This window comes from Oryza sativa, chromosome 3 (genome assembly GCF_034140825.1).
Source record: "Oryza sativa Japonica Group chromosome 3, ASM3414082v1".
Classification (NCBI taxonomy): Eukaryota; Viridiplantae; Streptophyta; class Magnoliopsida; order Poales; family Poaceae; genus Oryza; species Oryza sativa.
Window position 1 is genome coordinate 29534063 of NC_089037.1, and position 26430 is coordinate 29560492.

Below are 26430 nucleotides of genomic sequence, written 5' to 3' on the forward strand. Positions count from 1 at the left end.
CCGCCGCCGCGGCCCGCGAGAGGGGAAGGGGAGGAGGGTAGGGGGCACTGTCGCTGCCGACGCCCGCCGCCACCACCGCGGCCCTCGAGGGGGGAAGGGGGGAGGGGGGGAGATGGCAAGGGGGGTCGCTGCCACCGCTCGCCGCCGCCGCCGTGGCCCACGAGAGGGGAAGGAGAGGAGGGCAGGGGAGCCACCGCCGCTGCCGACGCCCGCGAGAGCGGAGGAAAGGGAGGAGTGAAGGAGATAAGGGAGAGATAGAGTGTGGGAGGCGTGCGCAGTGGATTCCGAGAAGATAAGGGTGAGTGAGAGGTGAGCGGCAACGGTTTTGTTTTTAAATTTTTGGTATCTGGATACACCAATCGAAACTAAAGATTTAAATAATCTTTAATCCCGGTTGGTGTTACCAACCGGGACTAAAGTGAGGATCTTTTGTCCCGGTTGGTGCCAACCGGGACTAAAAATCCTTAGCCCCTTGACAGGCCGTTGAACCGGTTGGTATCATATAGTCCCTTTGGAGTTTTTTTAGTCCGGTTACCATAGGAACCGAGACTAATTTGATTTTTGGCCAACCCAGCAAATATGGTTTCTCCAGCAGTGAACGGAACTCCAAATCGGAAATATTTGCCGGGAGTGAATTGTAGTGCTTCCTTCATAAAGAAAACCTTAAGCATAAGCATATTTCATTTTTCTGTTTCTATATAAAATGAGATGGTCATTTATGTGGTTTTTGTGTATTCGAGACTTAGATAAGAAAATGTGTTTAAAAAAATCATCTTTCCATTTCGTTTAATAGTGCTATTAAATTATTGATCGAAACTTGTACAGTTATTTATTTTATTACTTGTTTTTTACATTTATGTACAATTTTGTTTTCTTCATTACTCCCCCGTCTCTAAATATTTAACGCCGTTGACTTTTTTAAACATGTTTGACCGCTCGTCTTATTAAAAAAATTTATAAAATATGTAAAACTACATGTATATATAAAAAAATATTTAACCATGAATCAAATGATAGGAAAAAAATAATAATTACTTAAATTTTTTAAATAAGACGAACAATCAAACATGTTTAAAAAAGTTAACTACTTAGGAGACGGAGAAAGTATATGCGAGCGAGATATTTTTTTTAATGAAGAAATATGTAATTTTTAGATTGAGGGGAATATATACGTACATCCACGCGTTGCCACGCGCCCCAGCGCCGTGCCGTCGAGGCATCGAAATTCGAACCACGCAACACGGCAAGTCGGCAACCGAAAGTGTCAAACTGTCATCAACCACATTTACCTCCCCGGTCACGATGTATACAGTATACGTATAGGTGCTATTCGACGCTGTTTGTTTGAAATTGAACGCTAGCTAGCGCTTGCACGTTCACTGTTGTGCACTTGTGCTCACCTGTACTCCATACTTTTTATATAAAAAACAATTTCTTGTTTGACATTTTTTTTAGAAAGTTCATCGGGGGAGATTTTCTACCTGAATTTTTTTTAGATTGGAAAAAATACTTGTGCGTCACAACGGGTGAAAACTATTTTAATCTTATTATTGTTATAGTTAAGGTGAAATATATTGTGATAACTCGTTTGGATATATATATATATATATATATATATATATATATATATATATATATATATATATATATATATATATATATAGAAAATCATGAGATGTAATTAGGAGTCCGATCGTCTTAACTTAGTATGCGAGTTTTTTAAAAGAGATTATACGATTCCTTCTATATTTTTAAAAGCGAACGAATTTAAAACCGATTTAAATACGGATCTGTATTTCTAAAAACGAACAAACTTAAAAAAGACTTATTCACGGATGGCGTACCAAAGTACTGGCAAAAACATCTTTAAAGGTACTTGTTTGACGTGTTAGAAGTGGTTTTTATAGAATGAAGAGAATATGCACAAACAATTTCATCACACTCATTATTAACATTGCCTTACAAACATGCAAGCCATATAATATTACTATACTATAAAAACATTTTAATTGGGGATACTGGTCAGGATCTGAATACTTTAGTTGGAGCATTGGGAGTTTGAGACTATCGTCAAGTGTGTCCAACTCACCTCGACAAAATGAGGGGAATTCTGCTGGGAGACTGGGAGGTGAGCCATGCCAATTGCCACGGTTCTTGATAGTAAGTGCTCTCTCTCTATCTCTAATACAAAACTATAGTATGACACAAACTTTTATTTAGATTTACAGTATTAGTTTTGTTTTTATGAGACGGACGGAGCGTACATCTTCTATCAAATATATACTTCCGTCATTTTAGCCTTTTTTTTCAAAATGTATGTCGTTTTCATATTTCAAAAGTACGTATTTTAGACATGAATTTTCCTTTATGAAAATATTTTCGAATGTAAAAACAGCATACATTTTAATCGTTACTTTGACAAAGACAATCAATAGCGTGTGGTTTTTGTTTCGACTTTCAGAGCAGTCAGCCAGTCACAACTCAGAAAACCGAAAACCAGAGTCCTGATAATGGGACTGCATGATGACGCTTTTTGGGCCATCGACACCCTCTCGCCTCGCTGCCTCCTGGTGGGTTTGAAATCTAGAGTTGCTTTCTCAGATTGGGCCGAGAGTTGTGCATATGACAATTTGGCCTCAATAGATCTAAGCAACCGTTTAATAGTCTAAAAACATTCTGCATCTTCTTATAAACGGATACAAATGGTTTATAAGTCAGACATACTAATGCATATAAGTATGTACTACTACTAGAATTATAGCACGACAGTACTACCATGAAAATAAAAAGAAAAAGAGAAGCACAAATTCATGCCTTCTCAAACACGCTGCCATTAATTAGGAAAAAATATTAGCATACGAAGAATTTCTCAATACTCCACTGTATGGTACTCTCCAAAGGTTACTTCTGCTACAGGTTTCTTTCATTTACCGATTTCCTGGCAAACTCAAACAGAAATCTCGTTCACAAATTTCCGCGCCTCTGATTAATTACACATGAATGAAGTGCTGCAGATTCCTGCGACAAAACATTTAAAACCCTTTTGTTCCAAATGAGTACTATATTTTGATGACTTATTTTCTTCAGAGTTCAGACATTCCATGATCCTTTGAAATGCAAGATTGTAAAATCAAAAAAACATAAATGCGCATGGATAAAATGTCATACGCCCATTGAATTCGGATATAGAAATAAAAGACAAGTGAAAGTTTTCATATGAAATATCCTATTACATAGAAATTCCAAATGAATCTATATTCCTTTGTTCCAAAGGAGCATATTGGAATCAAACTCTTCAAAAACTCTTCAAAAAACAATTTAATTTTCTCTCGTTACAAAGGTGCACTTTTACGAGTTTCTCTTAACCCAAATCTAACAGTGACAAAGTGAGCGTAGCTCGACTAGTTAGATCCTTGTTGTGGCACTAGCCTATATGGATTAAAATTCTAGACTTGACAGTTGACGTTAGTACCCGTATTTATGACTAATTATTCTTTCAGTATTAGGCGAGGTACCTGTCAATAACAATATGCCCGTCATGTCTGTGGGTTTATAATGTGTTTTTTTAAAAAAATTAACAGTGGTTTTTATACTACTAGTATGCTGGTACACGGTCGGTGCACTTGTTTAGCCGCGCATACCACGTGACGCGATCGGCGCACGGTTCCCTCCCCGGTCCGTAGGCCGCAGCCACCCCCACCCCTCCAGGTCAAAGCCGCCGGGGCAGCCAGCCAGAGCCCGGCCGGTCCAATGGCGCCTTGCCACGTGCCCCCTCCCTCCCCACCGGTCCACTGCGCCCATCCCACGCAGCCCCCCTCTTCTCCTCGCGCGGACTCCCCGGTTTGACCGCGCATCGCCACGCGTCGGCTCACCATTGGCCGGGGCCGCGCCAAGGAGAGGCCAGGCGAGCTTCCCGAGGAGCCGCACCCGTCGCTTTCTAATTTTTTCTTTTCTCCCACCCTCTCTCTCTCTCCGGTCTCCACTCCCTCCGCTCCTCCGCTCCTCGCCTCTTTTACCCGCTCTTCCCCCCGATCTCCCCGGACTCCCACAGCCGCAGCGAACAAATCCCGCGCGGGTTGGGAAGAGCGAGCTCGTGAGGAGAGCAGAGGGAAAGCGCGAGGGGGAAGGAGGAGGAAAGGTGATCTCTTCTCTCCCCCCTTTTTCTTTTTTTTTTTTGCTTGTCTCGCTTTTTATTTTTTTGCTACCTTTACGGTTGCTGGGATTTGGGGGAGTTGGTGGTTGGTTGGTTGGTTGGTGGTTGCGTGAATCCGAGGGGTGAGGAGAAGGAGGTGGAGTGTTCGTTCTTGATCTTTCCCGCAGTTGCACTTCGATTTGAGATTGCTCGGTACGGATCTGCAGCTGTTGTTTTTGTTTGGAATCGTGTTAGATCTAGGGTTGGAGGGTATGGCTGTGTGGGGTTCGAGGTCAGATCTGATGCGAAAGTTTAGGGTTCTTGGTGACTGTGAGATGTGGCTGTGTTTAGTTCACGCCGAAGTTGTAAGTTTGGTTGAAAATTGGAACGATGTGATTGAAAGTTTGTGTGTGTATGACAGGTTGATGTGATGGGAAAAGTTAGAAGTTTGGAAAAAAACTTTGGAACTAAACACACCTCGTTTTATTTTCTTGCCATGTTTACTGGAGATCGTGTTGGGGACTGTAGTGAAGACTCGAGATCTGCGTGGAGGAAGCCTGTATTTGATTATTCACACGAAATATGCACGCATAGCTGTTCCCCTTTCGAGCTAATTCGGTTCATCGATCTATCGTTTTTTTACCTATTAGATGCAGTATGCCTCCGTTGAACTGCAGATCTAGTCATTTCGCTGCTGTTCATGTTGTTTTGAACTGTTAGTCTGTCTGCTTGCTCTTCTGTGGAAGAAGCAGCAGTGGCGCTGTCGTTTTCTTAGCTTGAGGTCTGGTGGTATTGGACTAGATCACTGGTTTGGCAGCCACTTTCTTGTTGATTTGTCTGACGGAATCACTCGAAAAGTAAGAAAATAAAATGGAGAAAGTACTCTAGTGAAAGGGGGATGGACTAGAATATTTAGTTGCCTGAGAATGATTCCTTTCGTTCATGGAAAAGGCTTGCGCTTGTTGTCTAATTGGGAAAATGATGTGCCATCCACTTGGTTGGAATCTGGCAAAGTCGTGTGATTTGTATGATCTTCTTGGGTTTCATCCATTGTTCCTTGGGTGGATGGTGTCTATTATGCTTATCTCCACTTGGGCTAGTTTTCCGAGAACCGTATATGTTCTTGTAAATGGTCCACAAGTGATATAGTAGGTTGTATCTGTGTAAGTGCTGATATGCATTATTTGCAGGTGCACAAGGTCAGACTAAGTTTGCGTTGAAGAACAAAGGAGAGGAAAAATGTCGCCTGCTGAGGCATCGCGTGAGGAGAATGTGTACATGGCAAAGCTTGCCGAGCAGGCTGAGCGTTACGAGGAAATGGTCGAATTCATGGAGAAGGTGGCAAAGACCACTGATGTTGGTGAGCTCACCGTTGAGGAGCGGAACCTGCTTTCTGTGGCTTACAAGAACGTGATTGGTGCTCGGAGGGCATCGTGGAGGATCATCTCTTCTATTGAGCAGAAGGAGGAGAGCCGTGGGAATGAGGCATATGTTGCATCAATTAAGGAGTACCGTAGCAGGATTGAAACTGAGCTCAGCAAGATCTGTGATGGTATCCTTAAGCTTCTGGATTCCCACCTTGTCCCATCTGCCACTGCTGCAGAGTCCAAGGTGTTCTACCTGAAAATGAAGGGTGACTACCACAGGTATTGATTTCTGGTGTTTCAGGAATTAGCAGTAGCTAACAGTTTACCTTTTTTGTGTTTCCTAAGGTTTATTTTCTGGTTTTGAATGTATAGGTACCTTGCTGAGTTTAAGTCAGGAGCTGAGAGGAAGGAAGCAGCTGAGAACACTCTTGTGGCATACAAGTCTGCCCAGGTTGGCCTCCGTGTACTTTTGCCAATATATATGGTGTATAGCGGTGATATTTAGTTTGCTATATCATTATATTTTTCTTGGAGTAGCTTTATAAGTTCTGATATTTTTATGTCATTCCTACCAGTGATTTTTTATCCTCCATGCTGTATCTTCTTCACCGTAGGAAAATACTTCCAGTCTTGATTTATTTTATAAGTTCAATTTTCATTTATGGGATGCATATTTGCTCATGTTTGAGACATACGCTGCTATTTATGGCATGTATCATGTGGCAACGTTGAGTTATTTATTGCAGCTTCATGGATTTTGATGCATATTTATCAGCAGAAACTGCACACGATGACACTTGATTGCTTTTTTAGGATATTGCACTCGCTGACCTGCCTACAACTCACCCGATAAGGCTTGGACTTGCACTGAACTTCTCAGTGTTCTACTATGAGATACTGAACTCACCAGACCGTGCTTGCAACCTTGCAAAGCAGGTTAGTTTTTCATTTTTTTCCCTTTTGAAGTTTGTATCTTCTTGGTATCTTGTATTACTTAATAACCTGAATATTTGAAACTGAAGGTGCTTGATTGCTAGTTTTTCATGAATAGTTATGCATTTTTTTTATGTAGCAAAATTCACGTGCAAGCATAGAATTTAATTTTGTTTGGTAAATTGAGGGAAAATAACTGATGATTGCTTATAGTATGCCTGTTACTAAGTAAAGTAAATCTTCTGTCTTTGTATTCTGTTCAACCTTAAGAATGCTGTTCACTGTGTTTTATTATGCATTCAGATCAGCTGTGATGCGCCCTCTTGATTTGTTTTCAGTATGTATTTATCTACTCCGCTGCGTGTGTTCCATGTTTCTTCTAGTTTGTTGCATGCTTTTTCTAGTTTTTAGCACATCACATTAAATTAGCTACTGCTCAAATTAACATACTGAACGGGCTAATCCTTCAGTTTTTCATCTAGTTACCTCTGTGAAAAATGTTGATCCTGTCAATAAATTTCTGTTCATATCTGAATTGTTTTGTCCCCTAGCTTTGATCTGGATAATACTGCTTTTTTTAAAAAAAATCTGAAAGATCACCAATTAAAGCTTCGTGTCCCTTGAAACTAGAGCTTGTTTTCTCACTTGGTAAAGTCTGATGCCCTCTTGTCTAGGAATATACTGAAAGATGCTAACTTCATGTCTTTATTTTAGGCGTTCGACGATGCTATTGCTGAACTGGACACTCTTGGCGAGGAGTCTTACAAGGACAGCACCTTGATCATGCAACTTCTTCGTGACAATCTGACTCTCTGGACCTCTGACAATGCGGTATTTGCTCTAATATGCTTATTATTTTTCCTTTCATTCATTTATACTGTAATTGTTATCAAAACGATTTTCTGGCATCTAATCTTATGTTCCTCTGTTCTTCTCCCTTCAGGAGGATGGTGGTGACGAGATCAAGGAAGCAGCGAAGCCTGAAGGAGAGGGCCACTAATCTGTCCTGAAGTCTATTTCTGAGTCCATTTACTCAGCTACCTGCTGTATTACTGGATCATAAGATGTACTAGGATCAATTGCTATGTGGAATCATAAGATTAGGGCTGCGTATGTCAAAATGTGTCGAGCTGAAGTACCCAGTGGACACAGTTTATGTGCACTACATTGCTTCCGTGACTTATTTACTAGTTAATTAGCAACTTTCAACCACTTCCTGTATTTGCAGCACATTATTAGTATCGCTGTATTAGCGTTTTCCATGGGCTGGTTATGATTGAGAATACAGGCCAGGCATTGCATGTCCTTTATTTGTAAGCTCGATGTGGACACGTTGGAATTCGTGCTTTTCTTATTGTCATGAGAGTTGAGATGATGTTTGGATTGGCGGCATCCTGTCCGTCCAAGGGTCAATGTTATTTTGAAGGCTAGTTCATTTGACCCATGAACTCTTCAGTTTATCTAAATACAACCATAAACACAGTTTATCTAAATATACCCATAAATACATTTGGCCCCCTGACGCAGGATGCCAAGCTTACAAATCTGTCATCTCAGCAGCCCGGAGGCTTTCGGTGGGAGGAGTCGATCTTTGAACTTTTTTTATTTTAAAAATAAACTCCCCTAAAACTTATTTTTAAATAGAACTCTTTTGGCATGGCAAAGTAATGCTACCATGCCAGCTAGTAAATACGTTATTTGATCACACCTGATTTGGCTATCCTGATAACGTTGTTTCGTCGTGCCACTATGGTTGACGTGTCATCATAAAATTATCATATTACATGTGACATGACTATTATTTTGTTGTTTCGTCGTGCCACTATGGTTGGCGTGGCATCATAAAATTATCATATTATGGGTGACATGACTATTATTTTGTCATGTTAGGTGGATTGGCGTTAAAAAAGATTTAAATTTTAGAAATAAGTTTTTAGACGGATTATTTTTAAAATTGCAAAGACAAATAAATAATAAAATTTCGAGTCTCTACCTTTAGGCTAATCGGATCTATATATCAGCTAGGAAGCACTTGAATAAAATGCATATAAAATCATGACGATGGCGATGGTTGTTTTTGCTCAATTGCTCCAAGCAGAAGCGTCGATCCCATACCCAATCCTACACCTCTTCCCTGATAGCCTCTCGTCTTCTCTTACCTCCATTGACATAGCTATTGTATGAGATTGAATTTTTCTTATGCTTCTTGCTTCGTTTCAGGTTGAATCACAAACATGATGAGTCGTACGCTGTTAATGATTATATTGTAGTACTAGTTCATACCCCATGCGTTGCCGTGAGACTTTATGGTTATAAACATCTTCATAACTTTTAGTTTACAGAAATAAAAATACCAAACATATATATCTAAATATAATCAGGTTGCGAATATCAAGTGCATAAAAATGCTTAGTTGCTTCTCATGCCAAATGCACTATGGGTGTATGGCTCATCAAACAGCTAGGATGGCTCAAATAAGAGAAATGATATAATCTAATAGTCTATATTTATAGGTGATGTGACTTCTTGTATGATAAGTTTACATGAGTTAGGGGGTGTTTAGATGGGGCTAAAACTTTTTAGCCCATGTCACATCGGATGTTTGGACGCTAATTTAGAGTATTAAATATGGAGTAATAAAAAAACTAATTTCATGAATGAGAGCTAATCCGCGAGACGGATTTTTTAAGCCTAATTAATTCATAATTATCAAAAGTTTACTGTAGCATCACATTGTCAAAATCATGGCGTAATTAGACTCAAAAGATTCGTCTCGCGAATTAGTCCAAGCTTATGGAATGGGTTTTGTAATTAGTGTATGTTTAATACTCTAAATTAGTGTCCAAACATCCGATGTGACAGGGACTTAGAATAAGTCCCTGGAAACCAAACAGCCCCTTAATGCTCTAATGGGTTAAACTACGTAGGAGGAATAGAGGATTTGCTCTTATTGACAACCAATATTTACTATTTATTCATTTTATGTAGACAGAGTTCCACCAGAGCCCTAGTTTTAGTTAAACCAAATCATTGAACTTCTATCAAGCCAAACATTCAATTTAGTCACATGATTATTAAGCTCATTGCTCGCTTAATTCTGTCTCCTCTGATAAACTGATCCCACAACCTGATCGAACAAGTTAGCCAAAGAACCGAACGAGACATGTCTCGTGCCCTCACCCACAATTGGACTCATCGTAACGCTATTGTCAAGTCACCGCCATAACCATGGCTGCTTCCTTTCCTTACGAAATTGGGGAGATGGGGATTCAAAGTATTTACACCATCACATAGCTATGGCTGCCGGTGGTGGATGAGTCTTCTGGATCACTTGACCTTTTGGTTGTGAGGCTCGTATGCATGTCAGCCACTCAAAGTTAGAGAACTGTATATCAAAGAATTTGTTTTCGCCAACGTCTTGAACCTATACGAGTGAAGATCCAGCCCTCGAATAGGTGGAGAGTAGCCAAATAACATTTTATATATTCAATTTTAGGTGTGGTATATACTACTCCTCTGTACTTAACATAGTTATAACTACACTACTTTATAGTATAATTACATCTGAAAGTTTTTGGAGAGCTTTTCTGTCGAAAGTCATATACATAGTTTTTGAACAAATACTACTTCAATTATTAAAATGTTGGATTTTGCCTAATTGCTCTCATGCCACGGGTTTAAGTGTTGTTGTACAAATATCATGTCCGTCAGTGTATTAAAGACCTACTCCCATATCCAAAAGGAAACCCCGTATCTCTTTTTCTCCTCTTCTCCTCAGCATTCGTGTTTTTATCTTCTTACCATAGGAGTGTGAAGGATATATAGGTAAAAGAGAAGATTGTTTCTTATTTTACTATAATATTCTATTTAGAGAGCATTTTACTCTTAGTTCATGGTGAGTGTCCTACTTTCCATGACGGTGTAAGCTGGTTGGAGATATATCGACTAGATATGAGAAATTTCAGTTCATTTTTCCAAAAAATTCCAATCATACAATTCAAATGCCCAATATTCCACTAATGACCTCAAGTTTCAATTGAAATTGCAAAAAAAAAAAAAATCCTCTTCAAGATATGAAACAAACTTTCAACTTAGAACCATAGAAAGTATCGGCTCATAATATTGATATCTCAACTCCAATCACAAAAACTTTGTATCTCAAAATCCAACTCAAGTTTGGCATCGTTCTTTTCTGAATAAGATGTATGTTTTATCTCTGTTCTCATTACCATGATTTTCATATCGCTAAACGGTGTATTTTGTGCGAAAACTTTTTATATATAAGTTGCTTTAAAAATATCAAATAAATCAAATTTTCAAGCTTTTAAAAATTATAACTTAATTAACCATACTAATGTCTTTCTTATTTTCTGCGTCGTGAGTTTATCTTCAATCAGTTTCTTATTATTTCCCCCATAAAAAAGGGGACAACTTTCGTTTAGCTTGAGAAGGGAGAAGCCACGCCCAGAACGTACGCCACTGACGCGTTGCGGTGGAACCACCGAACCAACGGGTTTGGCCCGGACGTACGCACCAGACCAGGCTCGCTGCACCAACTGCGCCAAAACCACTTCGGACTTCGCGCAGCAAGCAGATCGCGATATCGCATCGCTTCGCCGTCGCCGCCCGCCCCACCGGATCCCGCGCAGATCCGGACGCCCAGATCCCACGAGCCCCATGGAGGCCTCGCCGGCCGCGGCGGAGCGCGACCGCTCGCCGCCGCCGCCGCCGCCTCCCCCGCCCCCTTCCTCGTCGGCCGCCGCCGCAGCGGCGATGTCGTCGCCGCTCGCCGTCGTCTCCAGCTTCTGGAAAGGTCCGCCCTGGTCTTACTCGCCCCCTCGTGATGATGATGGTTTGAGTTGGTGAGACCGGTGGACTGGGTTGGATTGGGTCGTCTCCCGTTCAAGCTTTCGGGGATAGTGATTGCCACGACTCTAGAAGAATTTGTCTGGGTTTGTTACTGATCGCAAGTGGAGGGATCTTAATCTCGGTGAAATGTTGGCCTACATTGGCACTTCCGTTCCAATCTATTGCTAGCATTTGCGCTCTCTACTTCCTCAATTAGAGTAAGACTTGCGATATGCTTAACAATAAGTGTGGGAAGCAATTTCAGTAGCATAGGCTTTGAGGATGCAGTTATCATCCTAAACTAGTTCTGTATAGCCATTCGATCTAGCAACAGCCTTTGTACAATGAGTTAGTTATGAATGTAAACTTTCACCATTTGCTTAATGTTAAGAGGTTAGTAGGTATGATTTGTGAGGGTAGCATGCTGCTTTCCTGCTAACTGTAGTTTCTGTTAGGGACTTATAATGTGAAATAACTACCGAGTATGAATGGCCGTGCACTATAGGAGAAAATCACGGCGAGTTTGTTAAGTTCTCTTGCATGTCGATGAAGGTTGATACAATGTAAACGTTATGCTATCTATTGCGGATTATCTGACTCTTGCTTACTTTGCACTTTAGACTTTGATCTGGAGAAGGAAAGAGGTGGTTTGGATGAGCAGGGTTTAAAGATTGCAGAGAATCAAGAGACCAGCCAGAAAAACAGACGCCGGCTTGCTGAGAGCACTAGGGATTTCAAGAAGGCGTCTTCAGATGATAAGCTTAGTTTATTCAATTCTTTGCTGAAGAGTTATCAAGAGGAAGTTGATAATCTCACAAAGAGAGCAAAATTTGGAGAAAATGCATTTCTCAACATCTACCAGAAGCTCTATGAAGCCCCTGATCCATACCCAGCTCTTGCTTCTATGGCTGTATGTTCTATCTATCATCTACTGTAGCTTATTTCTAATCCCCCCTTCCGCCTTAGTATTTTTGCCAAAACCACAAATTTCCACCAATGCTTAACATTTTGCCTTGTTTGTTTTAGCCAGTTTCCATCTTGTTATTTCCTATTGACGCCTAAGTACATGCCTGAAGAATTGTACTTGTAGTTGTATGTGACATAAATGGTTATAGTAACTCTTATTGTTCTGTAACTATGTACAACCGAGCAAGTTGTTGCAATAATATGTCCAGTTACTTATTTGAAACTATAATAGTAATTTTGTCAGATTGCAAAATATAGATAACAGTTAGTTTGCTCCAGCATAGTAGAAGTAGTAAATTGTTGAAATTACAAAGCCGGATACTGCAATTTTGTATAACAAAGCCAGATGTCTCAACTTTAAGTGCTTCCAGAGGAGAGCTTTCAACTTCATTGTTTTGTACTGCAATTTCGTGTAACAAAGCAAGATATTTCTAACTTTAGGTGCTTTCAGTATAATAGATAGGCTTCAATTATTTTATGGCACTGACATTTCTCCCCAACCTGTCCTGTTTATCATCCAATCCATTCAGGAGCAAGATCAGAAACTATCTGAACTGGAGACTGAAAATCGGAAGATGAAACTTGAGCTTGAAGAGTACCGGGCAGAAGCCGCCCACCTAAAGAACCAACAAGCAACAATTAGGCGACTTGAGGAGCGAAACCGCCAACTAGAACAACAGGTCTGTTCTGATTCTACTCAGTTGCTTGCTCTCTTTTCTTAGCTAGAATTAAGTCTATTTCTTGTTCTTTCCATGAAGGAAGTAAAAAAAGATAAGTTCGGTCGGATACTATTGTTTTTTCACTCGTAAATAGTGACTTATTATATCCACATACTGTATACCTTTGAATGGCAGTCCATTTTTCTGACAATTTGGAACCTTTATCTGTAGAAATTATTTTAAATCTAGTTTCAGAAACTCACAATGAGCAATATTTTAGCTATTCTTTTGCATAGATTCTACATTCTAGAGACAGAAATGAATATTTTACCTAATAGCAATATAAGTATGTTTTTGTTCTGCTGATATTCTGACCTATTAATAATGTACTTCTGAGCATAACACAGTCAATCAAAATTATGCGATAAACATGTCTCTATTTTACATAAGTATGTTTTTGTTCTGCTGACATTCTGACCTACTAATAATGTATTTCTGAGCATAACACAATCGATCGAAAATAATAAAAATGTTTCTATGTTATTTAATTTGTATGAAAAGTGAAATATTTTTTTTTCAAATATGTGTGTTGCGGATAATTATTATTGGCCCAATAACTTTTCTTCATTAAATTCCTGCTGATTTCTTCCAATTTATTTCAAACGCCAAACTTCCATTGTTCTCAAGTTCTTCTTTTCTTTTTGCAATATTCTTTCTTCCATTTAATAATTTTAGATGGAGGAAAAAGTCAGAGAGATGGTTGAAATGAAGCAGAGGAGTTTGGCAGAAGATAGCCAGAAAACTCTTGAAGCCCTGAAAGACAGGTACTGTGAATTAATGGTAACTAGAAATATAACTGCTCTATGATCATCATGTTTCCAATGCTTTTTTTTTTGTCTGAAGCATATTTTTTTTACCTTTTAGTTTTTCATGGTTGTAGGGAGCGGGCATTGCAGGACCAGCTAAGACAAGCCACAGAAAGTGTAAAGAATATGCAGAAGCTACATGAATCAGCACAAAGTCAATTGTTTGAGCTTCGTACTCAATCAGGTTACTTTTATTACAACTGTGTAACCTTGAAGGTCTTTGTGACTTTATGGGAGAAACATGTTCAAAGGTTTCGCTGTTGTGATGAAGTATCATGTTTCTTTCAGAGGAGGACCGGGCTGCAAAGGAAACTGAAGTCAATCTTCTGTTGGATGAAGTTGAACGGGCCCAAGCACGTTTAGTTAGTCTTGAGAGAGAAAAGGTAGCCTTTTGTTTTGAAATGCGAGCTTAATGTGTTTGACTAGACAAATATTTGAACATAACATTGATAACAGTGCTATCTGTTTTCTACAAATCATGCAATGACCATTATTACCAATAACCAAATACATGGATGCTACTAAGTTCTATCATCACTGAACCTTTGCAATTGAACCATATACAGGTTCTTGATTCATGCAATTCCTGCATTAAGAAATCTTTTAAGACATTTGGTATACATAACATTATTGAAATTACTGTCTAATTTTATATCAGAAAATCAATCGCATAAAACTAGTAGAGTTACTAAGTAAACCAAATTAGGGAATTGGACAATGAAATATCTAGAATATCTACATCAGAAAGAAGTTGCGGGACTTACATGAGACTGTAGCTGTAGTTTGCACAGCTATTGCTTGCCAGCGTCTGATCTGGAATACCATGTTTTATGCCTTTATTGTTTTCCTGCAGGGTGATTTACGATCTCAGTTGCAAACAACAAATGAAGATGCAACCAATAGTAGGTTAGTTTATTTGCATTTTCCATATATATGATGTATTAAGCCTTATTGATTTCGAAAGTGTAGATTTGTCAGCATCCATAATTCATATATTAGTAACACGTGGCTCGCGCCTTTCACCAGTATTGCTGTTTATTAGCATTTTATTTGTTTTTTTCTGTGCTTACCCAAAAGTAAATGCTGAACTTATTGTCTGAATCATGTTATTCTACAGTGACTACGTGGACTCAAGTGATATACTTGAGAGTTCCTTGAATGCCAAGGAGAAGATCATCTCAGAGCTGAATGCAGAACTGCGTAGTATTGAAAATACTTTATCTTCTGAGAGAGAAACACATGTTAATGAACTGAAAAAGTTGACTGCTTTGCTCAGTGAGAAGGTACTCGTCATCAAAAGACCTTACTGTGTAAAGTCGATAACTGTTTCTTGAAATAACTCATGGCAGGACTGTAGTAGAAAACAACTTTAAAGCGATCATTTACCTGTCTATTACTCATTTATCACAATCCGTTGTCGAAATTTTGTTGAATATAGGTTAATTTCTTTGCTTCTATCACTATCGATTTCTATTATGCTAGCCTCAATTGTTATGTGTGGGTTTTATAGAATGTACCATTATATGTATTAGTCACATTTTTGGTGTGGATTGAAGCATCAAAACCATGCATATATTATTTGGAATGATTTCTTTCTTTGCAACTGTTTGTTACCCACTATTTTACTTTGCTAATTAACTTCCAATCTGTAGGAAAATGCTCTGACAGAGTTGAAGAAAGAACTTCAAGAAAGACCAACAAGAAGACTAGTAGATGATCTCAAGAAAAAGGTTCAGATTTTGCAGGTATTTAGAGAAAATACTCATGTCATGAAATTCTTTATGATATTTTCTGTAGTACCTGTATTACATCCACCAGTTGGTTCTGCACTCATTGCATGCCCATTTAATGTAATTGCAAATCTGAACTGTACATGATTTCTGCTTTCCTATGTTGCTTCCTGTAGCTGTGTAAGTAGTACCCTCATCATGTTGTACAGGTGGTGATCCTAAAATAATATCTTCGTGGTAGCATTATGTTCTTTTCCATCATTTCTCTACGAAGACCTCTCTCCCCCTTGTTATGCTTATTCCTGATGACATACCAGGCTGTAGGGTACAACTCCATTGAAGCTGAAGATTGGGAGCTAGCAACAAATGGTGAAGAAATGAGCAAGTTGGAAGCTTTGCTTCTTGATAAGAACCGTAAAATGGAGCATGAACTAACACAGCTGAAGGTTGGTTGGCCTTTAGTTTGGATACTAAAATGCATCTAGGCGATTCCTCGTGCATACAGAAATGCAAGGTGAACTTGTTTCTCTGTTCTGACTAGCCATGTTCTTATACCTTGAAGGTCAAAATATCAGAGAAGTCAAATCTTCTTGAGGAGGCTGAAAAAAAGATTGCTGAGCTAACTGCAAAGGCTGAAGAGCAGCAGAAGTTGATTTTGAAACTCGAGGATGACATACTAAAGGTTTAATCAGTAGCAATTGATCCTTATGGATATAGTACTTTACCATTTTAGTATAATATGTCAATTTGAATCATGATTCATACTGTTACAATTATGTAATCTCACAATTCAGAAAATGAAAAACCAAATGATTTATTATTTTAGTTTCATCTTCTGAAGGACATGCAACTAATATATATTAGCTTTATTGCAGGGCTATAGTTCAACTGATAGGAGGACTTCACTTCTGAATGATTGGGATCTTCAAGAAATTGGCTCAAATGAAGTAGCAGAGGTAATTTCCAGGTTGTTCAGTATCTTATTTGTTTAAAGCTTGTGCTGGTTGAAGTTTGTTTTGGAATACAAACTACCAAATCCCATCCTCAAAGCACCATATTTGTTTATTATATGATGTATAATGCCTGCTTTAACTCAGCAGTGGACAAAACATGCAAGAGAAACTCAATTGAAAAGTTCAATTTTAAATTCTTATATACATCTTGAAGCTGTCATAAAGATCTGGATTTACCATGAATGTTGTCAGTGTACAGAGATGCTGTACTAAACCTCTTTATCTGACGTATGGATTAATCACTGGTCTTTTGTATACACTATTTTCGTAACTATTGGTTTGTAAACTTATGCTTTAATCTAAAAATCCTGTCTTGCCTTTCCAAGTCAATAATCAAGCTAACAAACTATAGTAGCCTTGTTTTGCCATACTTAGACAAAATGCGCTAAAAATTTCCTTCTCTATTCATTCCCAATTCGTAGCAAACATGTGTTATTTTCAGTTAGTTGCTATAATAGAATAGCCTTCACTCCCTTGTTAATACATATTTTCAGGGTACTGATCCAAGGCATGCACCACAAGACCAAGACCAAAGTTCCATGCTTAAGGTCATTTGCAATCAGAGGGATCGTTTCCGTACACGTCTACGTGAAACTGAGGAGGTATATTTCATGAAATTTTGAAAAGGGACTGTACCAGTTTACAATTTAGAGCAACGATGATAGTGTAGTTCTCATGTGAATTAGATGTGAAATGACATGATGTGCTAATTTCTTTTAGTCTTTTCGATCTGTTGTCCTTTTTACTATATTAATGGATAGCGAGATGAGAGGGTCATGCCCTTGATTTTTCTTTGAAGTGGGGATCTGTATATGTTTATTTATGATTTCATTTTTATCTATGTGCCTCTTTGTTTTGTTTTGTTTTGACTTATTGCCATTTTGTGTCTCCTAGGAACTAAGAAGACTAAAAGAGAAGTATGAAATGCTAGTTGTAGAATTGGAAAAAACTAAAGCAGATAATGTTCAACTGTATGGGAAGATTCGTTACGTGCAGGACTACAGCCATGAGAAGATTGTTTCCAGAGGACCAAAGAAGGTTTATACACATCCTTTCAAGGGAAAATAGCAAAATCCACAGCATTCTAGCTTTTGACCTTTGTTACATTGTGTTTTGCAGTATGCAGAAGATGTTGAAAGTGGTTCTTCAGATGTTGAGACGAAGTACAAGAAAATGTATGAGGATGACATAAATCCTTTTGCTGCTTTTTCAAAGAAGGTAACAAAATGTTTACGTTTTATGATAACGTGTTATATACGTTACTCTATAGCTTATACATACATTTAATTCCATATCCAGGAAAAGGATCAACGGTACAAGGAACTTGGTTTAAGAGACAAAATCACTCTTAGCAGTGGACGTTTTCTCCTTGGTAACAAGTATGACACCATCGTTTTCTCCCTTTTTTTCTTTGGGTTCAATTTCAGGCTTTGCCTCTTCCTTTTCATGGCACATACTGATCTTTGATGATAACTGGTAAACACTAGTTAGAGCTATTCATGGCAAACTTCTATGTTTCGACCATACCAAATATTATGATCTTGTGTTTAATGATGTTAGGACTTATGAGTCTAGTTAATGTGCCTTGCGGCCATGCAAACGACACTCTCCCTGGTAGCATGTTTAAACCAGCCGCTTCTTATTAATGTTAGCCGTTTAATGGGAGAGTAATTCTTTTCTGGAGGACCAGGAAACACCTATCAATCTGTCATAATGCATAACAGATCTGCTGGTTGAGTTTTCGTTCACTTTTCCTTTTTTTTTAAAACTTATCCATGTAGCGGAATGACAAGTAGCTTATGTAACATCTTTTCTATTTGTATTCACAGATATGCCCGGACATTTATATTCTTCTACACTATTGGATTACATCTCCTTGTATTTACATTGCTGTACAGAATGTCAGCTTTGAGCTATCTCAGGTATGCATGCATCGCCTTTTCAAAATTTTAAACTCTGTTCCTGAGCATGGGCTAACATGGAATATTTGCACAGCACAACACCTGCAAATGATGAAATCATCTTGGACGCTGGCAATCAGACGCTACCACATGCGCTCTAAATGGAAGTTCCATGTGTCTGGTATTATCACTTCATCACGCTGAAAACCAAAATCTGGGGTTTGATCTCAGGAAATCTTTGCATAGGACCATATGACTGAAGCCATAGTTGACATGTATTCTTTATGTCCATTAGACGTCTGAATACGTTTTCTGTAGATAAAAATTTTCCAGATATGGAGACGGGGTGGATGGGAAATGACAGGATGAGGCGTGGTCGTGCGTTTGAGCCGTTATTATGTAAACTGTTGTATCACTAATTGTCAATTCTGTGGGTAAAATGAATGCACGCCTGATAATGATGGTTGTACAAATGCCAAAAGGATAAAGTCAAACAACTTGAGTAATGAAATCAAAGTTGTCACTACCATTTTCAAATGAAAAATTTTAATGCTTAGAACATCCACTACAATTCTAGTGGTCTAATTCTTTTTAGAGGAATTAGTGGTTCAGCTCTAATGCTCCTTACTCCGAAAACTACAAACCAGACCTGATGAGCTTTGCCTGAACAGGATTCACCAAACACAGTACTACACAACTTGTCCAAAGTCACATTATCGACAGTATATTTGCTTGTCTTCGCCACACCAATCATTAATTCTGTTCTCTCGAGCTGCTGGCTCTCTCGAACTAACCCAAAAAAAAGAAGAGAAAAACAAGCAAAAAAACATGTAAAAACTAACTTTTCCTTTTTTCTCATTTCGGTGGGGTTTGGATCAGGATTTAACTAAGTCTTTGTATTTAGACACTAATTTAGAGTACTCCCTTCGTTTTTTAACAGATGACGCCGTTGACTTTTTCTCACATATTTGACTATTCGTCTTATTCAAAAAATTTATGCAAATGTATAAGATATAAATCACACTTAAAGTACCATGAGTGATAAAACAACTCATAACAAAATAAATTATAATTACGTAAATTTTTTTAATAAGACGAATGGTCAAACATGTGAGAAAAAGTCAACGGCGTTATCTATTAAAAAACGAAGGTAGTATTAAATATAGACTACTTACAAAACTAATTACATAAATGAAAACTAATTCGTGAGATAAATTTTTTAAGCCTAATTAATCTATAATTAGAGAATATTTACTGTAGCATCACATATGCTAATCATGTATTAATTAGGCTCAATAGATTCATTTCGTGAATTAGTTCAAGATTATGGATGGGTTTTATTAATAGTCTACGTTTAATATTTATAATTAGTGTCCAAACATTCGATGTGATAGGGATTAAAAAGTTTTAGTCCCATCTAAACGGGTGCTTCGCCCTTTTTGCCGCCGACCGTAGGGATCACATCGCTGGTGAGTCTAGAGGATAACTCATTTTCTTTTTTCGATTACACTGTAGATGTACACATGCGCACACCACTGTACAGGAACATCACACACCCCCTCATAAATAAGTCCTCTAACATATGCTTTAAGAGATAAAAACCATCAATACAACCATGATCTCATTGAATTTCTATTAAAAACCCATTTACTTATGCCTAATATTTTTAAATCCACGACAACAACACCGCATCACTATTGTTTTCCAATAGGATAACTCATTAGCCACAGTAGCAGCAAGACTGCAAGAGCCGGGAAAAGGACCGGACTTGTCCTTCACCGCGGCGGCAAAGCCACAACGGCGAGGCTGCCGACAGCCGAGCTCGCCGCGGCCTCGCCTGGCTCTCTCTCCCGGCGGCACAGAGCGCGCGGGTGGGGCCGCCCGGCCGCGTCGCGGGGCGCGCGGCGGTCGCGTACGGGCCACAGGCGCGTCGCATGGGGCGGATCCGGCCACGTCGCCCGCGGAGGTGGAGGGTGTCGCCGTCGGGCGCGATCTGGCGCTGTGGCTATCCGTCGAGTCGAGCTGGTGTGGCTCTCCCCTGTGGGGCCCGGACGAAGGAAAGCCCCTGCAGCTATGCTCGACACGTCAGCTGTAGTATCACTGTGTGTGGAATGTGTGTTGATTTTCACCGGCCGTACGCACTTGAGGTTGAGGGGATGTCTGAACATCACTGATTTGGTGAGCGACTTATGTGAGCATTTTTGCTAAGAAAGAATCTCGTCGCTTATCACCCTGCAAATAGTTCAGCTATCAACTTCTAACGGCGTTTTGTTGATGGATGATTGGTGATGGATAAAACTGAGTTTAGGCACTACAAAGTTGATATAAAAAGGTTCTATACTGATGAATATTTTTTTTTTCAAAAGTCATACTATTTAATAGGTTAAAAAGTGTCTCCATAATATGCCTTACATTTACGAGTAGACCGTGTTAACGATATACGAACTTGTCAAGTGGATGCAATTTAGTACACAAACTTACGAGAGAAGTACATAAACGGTCTCTAAACGTGTGTGGGTGTGTTACCTAGGCTTCTGAACTCCCAAAATGCATTTTTGGGTCTCTCAATTTGTCTTGGGTACCATATAGTTCTAAATGGGCTCCAACCCACTCCGTGTGTTGATGTAGCATGCCATGATGGTGCATACGTGTCAGTAGAACCCATATGTCAGTCATATATTGAAAAATTAAGAACATAATTTTCTCCTCTCTTTATTTATTTATTTTTCAAAATTAAAAACATAATTTTATCCTCTCTCTCCTCTCTTTATAATTTTTATTTTTTTCTATGTGACTAATATGTGGATTCCGCTGACACTTAAGCGTCACCATGACATGCCACGCTGTCTCATGGAGCGGGTTGGAGCCCATTTGAACCTATATGACACTTATGACATGTTTAAAGAGCTAAAAATGTATTTTGAGAGTTTATGGACCTAGATGACATATCCGTACAAGTTTAGGGACCGCTCGTGCACTTCACTCAACTTATAAACATTATGATGCATAAACTTTTCTTTTGCGTGCGAACATTTGTAAAACGATGTATTATATAGCTAGTCTGATTATAGAATGTTACACACATTTGAGAGCATGAGACATGTCGTATGTGCAAATAATTAACATTTACACTGTACTTAATTTGTTCTTATATTATTTCGTATCCATTACATATCCCCTTTATATACATTTTTAATATGTATAATTAACATGGCTTGTTATATGTTTGATATGCATATCTACTAACATCATCTTGAAATTCGAGCCTACATAACATCCATCTGCATCCAACTTAGTGAAATTAGTTACGACATGTTTTTGCTTTGGTTTATATGGACCAGACAAGTTTATACATTAAAATGAGTAATTTACAAATTCCATATACTAAATCACACTCACCTCGCAAGTTCACGTACCAACGATACAATTTACGCTAGAATTACTCAAAAGAGTATACTATGAGATGTGCTTCTATGCTCTTCAAAGAAAAAATTGCACAATTTTTAAAGAAGATGAGAGGTTCAGATTAGAAGTACTTCAATAGCCTAAACCGTTTTAACAAGGGCATTTTTGTCTTTGGAGAAAATTACCCTGTATCACCGCCCCTTTCTCCCGCCGTTCTTCTCCACCTCCGGCGCCATCACTCGACCATTTTGTCAAAATCACCATGGCGGCGCTACCCCCGAACAAAGTTGTCGTAGGCGCCAGTATCTACTCTGGTCCTCTCGATGAAGCTTCTTGCCCGTGATTATGTCATCGTGGTTAGGACTGCACTGCAGCCTGATCCCAACACTGAGCAGATCCATTATCATCTCTGATTTGGTTGCTTTAATCAATAGCATCACGATTAAGTAATTCAGCTAGTTCTCTCAGGTTTGATGCAGAGGCTACAAATAAAAAAAACAGATCGGCTTATAACTTTTGATGCTGTTTCAAGTGATGAACGATTTGTGTTTGTGATGCAATGCAAATGCAATGGTGATCGCGGTTGTTGTTTAGTGGCTTTCAGTTTGTGACGGCGGCGAGCAGAACAAGTTGCCGGTGAGCTTTGGTGTGGCTTCCGAACTTTTAGGATCGGAGATTAACTCCCTCTCAAGGATGAAATTGCCCTTTCTGAATAATGTTTATACTATCCTTTCATCTTCTTTAAAAATTGTGCAATTTTTTCTTTGAAGAGCATAGAAGCACATCTCGTATACTATTATTTAGTAGCTGTGTCAATTACTCCTAGTTAACACCCACTCTAGGGATATGCTGACGTTGCATACGGCATGCTATCTACTTTGCCCATATCCCATGCCTCATGACTTGCTCTATACGTGAGGTTAGGATCTAACAACTGGCTTTGTTAGGACCCATGTGTCGATAGCATATCAAAGATCTACTGCTTACCTGGCGTGCCACATCATCAGTCCATCGCTGATCAGGAACAGCCACATCTTCCAAGGCCATCGGCTGAAGTTCATGGATATAGTATACGTGCCTTATGCATCTCCTCAAGCCCAAGGAGTCGAAGCACTCACACTTTGTGAACCTAGCTTGGCAGTGTCTCACGCTCCACACATATATTTTTTTTTTCATGTTAGAATAATATGTATATATATGGTGTAACAAAGTCACAGTTAGTTACATTCAAATATATGTAGGAGAGCAACTCTGTCCACAATAATTATTCTCACCAGCCAATTATTCTCCACAAAAATTATTCTCGCATGAGAGGACCTTTCATGCGCACATCGATCGGTGTCAGTTTTGCGAATTTGTGTTGTCTGCGAGCAGATGCCGACCTTGTATGATAGGAACACCCAAGAGAGTCATGCCATTGGCAATTAATGAGGAAATTCGCCCTAGTAGATAGGTAATTGTTGCCTTTTTCATTAAAAAAAGTAAAAATAGGTAGCTTATTATTATCAATTTTTATACCAGACCAAGAGAGAGAGAGAGAGAGAGAGAGAGAGAGAGAGAGAGAGAGAGAGGGAGCACGCATGGAGCAGAGCTTTCTTGCTGATTTTCATGTGATTTTTCAATAAGAACAATACTCCTTTACTTTTAGAAAGATCTCAGAGTTCCTTTTGGATTACCAAAGATATATGGATCTCTGAATTGTACCTTAATTAGTAATTCCGAAAACTACAGCCATATTTTCTCCTAAAGTTACAAATTTTCTTTTAGCTAAAAAGTTGTTTATACCACAGCCTCCCCCCCTCCTCCCCTAATAAAAAAAATATAATTGACTAGCTAAATGTCTGTGTGTTGTAACGAGATTTTAAGAAAATCATCATACATGGTAGCAAAATAAAAATATTTTCTCCAATCTATGGTCATCGTTGGTATCGTTTTTTACACATATATCAGCGACATAGTTGCTCCAACTGATAAACAACTAATCGATATAAATTATTTATATGCCTAGAAAACTGTATTTGATCCAGGTAAAGTAATCTGAGGCTCATCAAAACGTTCTCTTAACCTCCCAGTATACCGAAAAGGCAAATAGCTAAAAAAATGAAACGAAATAGGCTGGGAGATAGCCCTGCTGCCTTGCTAGCAGCAGGTTGTGGGTGGGAATCAGGAATGGGTAAAAATTCCCCTTCAGTTGTTCCATATGATCAATGAAGTTTCTTTGAATTATAACTTAAAAATATATTTTTGGAAGAACAAAGCTGATTAATCCTTTGTCTAGAACGTCAAATAATGCTATCAGACGATATAGCTCATACCCATTTTCACATTTACAAATAAATATGATTGTCCTGACAGCTATCCCACTTTCTCGTTTTGACTCTCCTTGTAAGATGCCATAGTACCATTTTTGGGGTAGAATGGTTATTTAACTTATTCATCAATGTACAGCTGCCATAGTATGACTTGTTAGGGGACACATGCGGATGAGCGTGTGCGTATGCACATTTCAAACACCAACAAGTGCATATGCACATTTCGAGAGATGGTGAAGACTAACAAATCTCTATTCTCATTTCCTCGCAAAAAACTCTATTCTCATTAAATCTCTATTGAAAATGCACCTATATATAAGTAATATGGATCATCTATATATTGATATATCTAAAGCTGGCTAATCTCCTTGCCAGCTGATTGGTCCATCTTTTATCCGTTTATTTACTGCCACGTGTCTCTCCACCATTTAGACAACAGGCGTAGCATAAACTCCGTGCTTGCAGCATGCATGCCTCTGCTGCCATTCAGGAATAACTGGGAGTAATGGTGTGAGCCTCTCGCGTAAAAATAATGCACTTTCTAGACGTCTCGCTTGCCCACATTGGTTCGTGGGCAATTGCAGTGCTTTCGCACTATGCCGACCGAGCCAACCATGCAGTAAGCTCACATATTGTCGCATGCATTTGCATAAACTAAACCAGTAACTTGTACGAAGAAAAGCAATAAACAAATTAATTATATATAAAAATTAAATTTCAATATAGACGGTTCAAATACAAGAGGTGAGGATATAAATATATATTTTTTCTATCGCATCTGCAAATTTAACTTCTTAGAAAGTAAATGAGAGATTTCCCGAAAAAAAAGGAGAGATTCCAACAAGTTATCATGTATTTCTTAAAAAAAGTAAAGGTTTTACTTTTTTAAAAAAAATAGAAATCAAGTATATAATAAAAACTATTTTATTCTAATCACAACAGCTTAGATGCTAAACTTTACAAAGTACAAAAGCAATGTAGAATATTCAGGAAATACGCCTTTCTATATATTAAAATATCATCTTCACCACTGATAAGTTAAAACTTAAAACAATATTATTCTATAGCATGATATATGTTATTCTTGGGTGTTCTACAAACTTATCTAGAACACACTAAAGGATACTTTCGATGTAAGATATTTGCATATACTTGATATAAATCTTTACACTAATTGCTATAAATAAATCCCATATTCCAAATAATATCTAAATGAAATATTAGAGGCTAAATTAGCATGCGTGCCAACATGCACGCTCATTTTCTAGTTAGGATTTAAACATAGTAGATAGAGTCATATACCCACGATCACTGCCATGGTTCATCTCAGTTAATTCCCAAGAAGGTCGCCAAGCTCAAAATTACCATGTATGTATCCTAAAGCGTAGAAGTTGGATAAACTTATGGACATATATCTAAATAAAACATTTGAATTTATGTTCTGGTAAAAATTAAACAACCATCATGTATATTCTACCCAATACATCACAATCAATCCCGCTGTTTGATATAGAGTACGCTTCAGGCGTTTTTATCGACCTACTACAACATTCTCACAAAACTGAGATGACCAGTTGACAAGGCACCATTATCCATGATTTATGTACAGCACGCGTGCGGATAGGCATAGCCTACTGTCTTATACAAAATGATAGTTAAATTAATTTCCATTCCATTTGGCATCAGCTCGATCAAACAGACAAACACTGTTCAGAAATACTGTTTCGAAAGATACAGATCAATCATGGCATCCTACGCTTGTCGGGCTACCGCCTGTGAGAACAAGTACCATGAGCATTTAAGCACAAGACTCAGGATTATCACGTATAATTAAGGCCTTCTTTAGTTTCTAAAATAAAAACTTTTCACCCATCACATCGAATGTTTGGACACATACATAGAATATTAAATGTAGACAAAAAGAAAAACCAATTACACGGTTTGCGTGTAAATTGTGAAACGAATCTTTTAAGCCTAATTGCGCCATGATTTGAAAGCAAATAAATAAATAAAATTATTATGTTGTATTACCTCTGTTTTTTAATAGATAACACCATTGAATTTTGGGTATATACATTAGATTATCCATCTTATTAAAAAAAATCATGTGATCATTTAAATCAAATGATCTACTCACTCTATCGAAAAAAAGGCAACCTTCCAGATTCATTGTCCTAGGTGATGTCAAATCACCACCTATGTTACCCTTTTTAGGAGAGGGAGTAAAAATTAACAACGCCATCTATTAAAAAACAGATGTAGTATTCGAGTGGAGGCAATGTGTTATATGCATTACCC

At 38.5% G+C, this 26430-nt stretch overlaps 2 protein-coding genes across 6 annotated transcripts; both read left to right on the top strand.

The window, feature by feature from the left end:
* The first annotated feature begins 3973 nt into the window (after nt 1-3973).
* On the top strand, nt 3974-7880 carry LOC4333880 (14-3-3-like protein GF14-F). 5 transcript variants are annotated; one of them, NM_001402239.1, is made up of 6 exons: nt 3974-4138; nt 5323-5778; nt 5872-5950; nt 6313-6435; nt 7147-7263; nt 7376-7880. In NM_001402239.1, the coding sequence occupies exons 2-6, from the start codon at nt 5372-5374 to the stop codon at nt 7430-7432; spliced, it is 783 nt and encodes a 260-aa protein (NP_001389168.1). In that variant the 5' UTR covers nt 3974-4138; nt 5323-5371; the 3' UTR covers nt 7433-7880. The 5 variants fall into 5 exon arrangements, with proteins under 5 accessions (NP_001389168.1, NP_001389169.1, XP_015631131.1 ...); NM_001402240.1 differs by having other exon boundaries at nt 4040-4138; nt 5337-5778; NM_001402241.1 differs by lacking the exon at nt 3974-4138 and adding an exon at nt 4235-4345.
* A 3110-nt stretch (nt 7881-10990) lies between these two features.
* Nucleotides 10991-18959, top strand: LOC4333881 (protein CASP). The gene is made up of 18 exons (XM_015777593.3): nt 10991-11245; nt 11901-12190; nt 12777-12926; nt 13641-13729; nt 13846-13955; nt 14060-14154; nt 14625-14677; nt 14889-15054; nt 15424-15516; nt 15819-15947; nt 16064-16183; nt 16377-16457; nt 17009-17116; nt 17409-17552; nt 17634-17732; nt 17814-17893; nt 18344-18436; nt 18510-18959. Exons 1-18 carry the CDS (start codon nt 11110-11112, stop codon nt 18574-18576), a joined length of 2103 nt encoding a protein of 700 aa, XP_015633079.1. The 5' UTR covers nt 10991-11109; the 3' UTR covers nt 18577-18959.
* The last annotated feature ends 7471 nt before the right edge of the window (nt 18960-26430 follow it).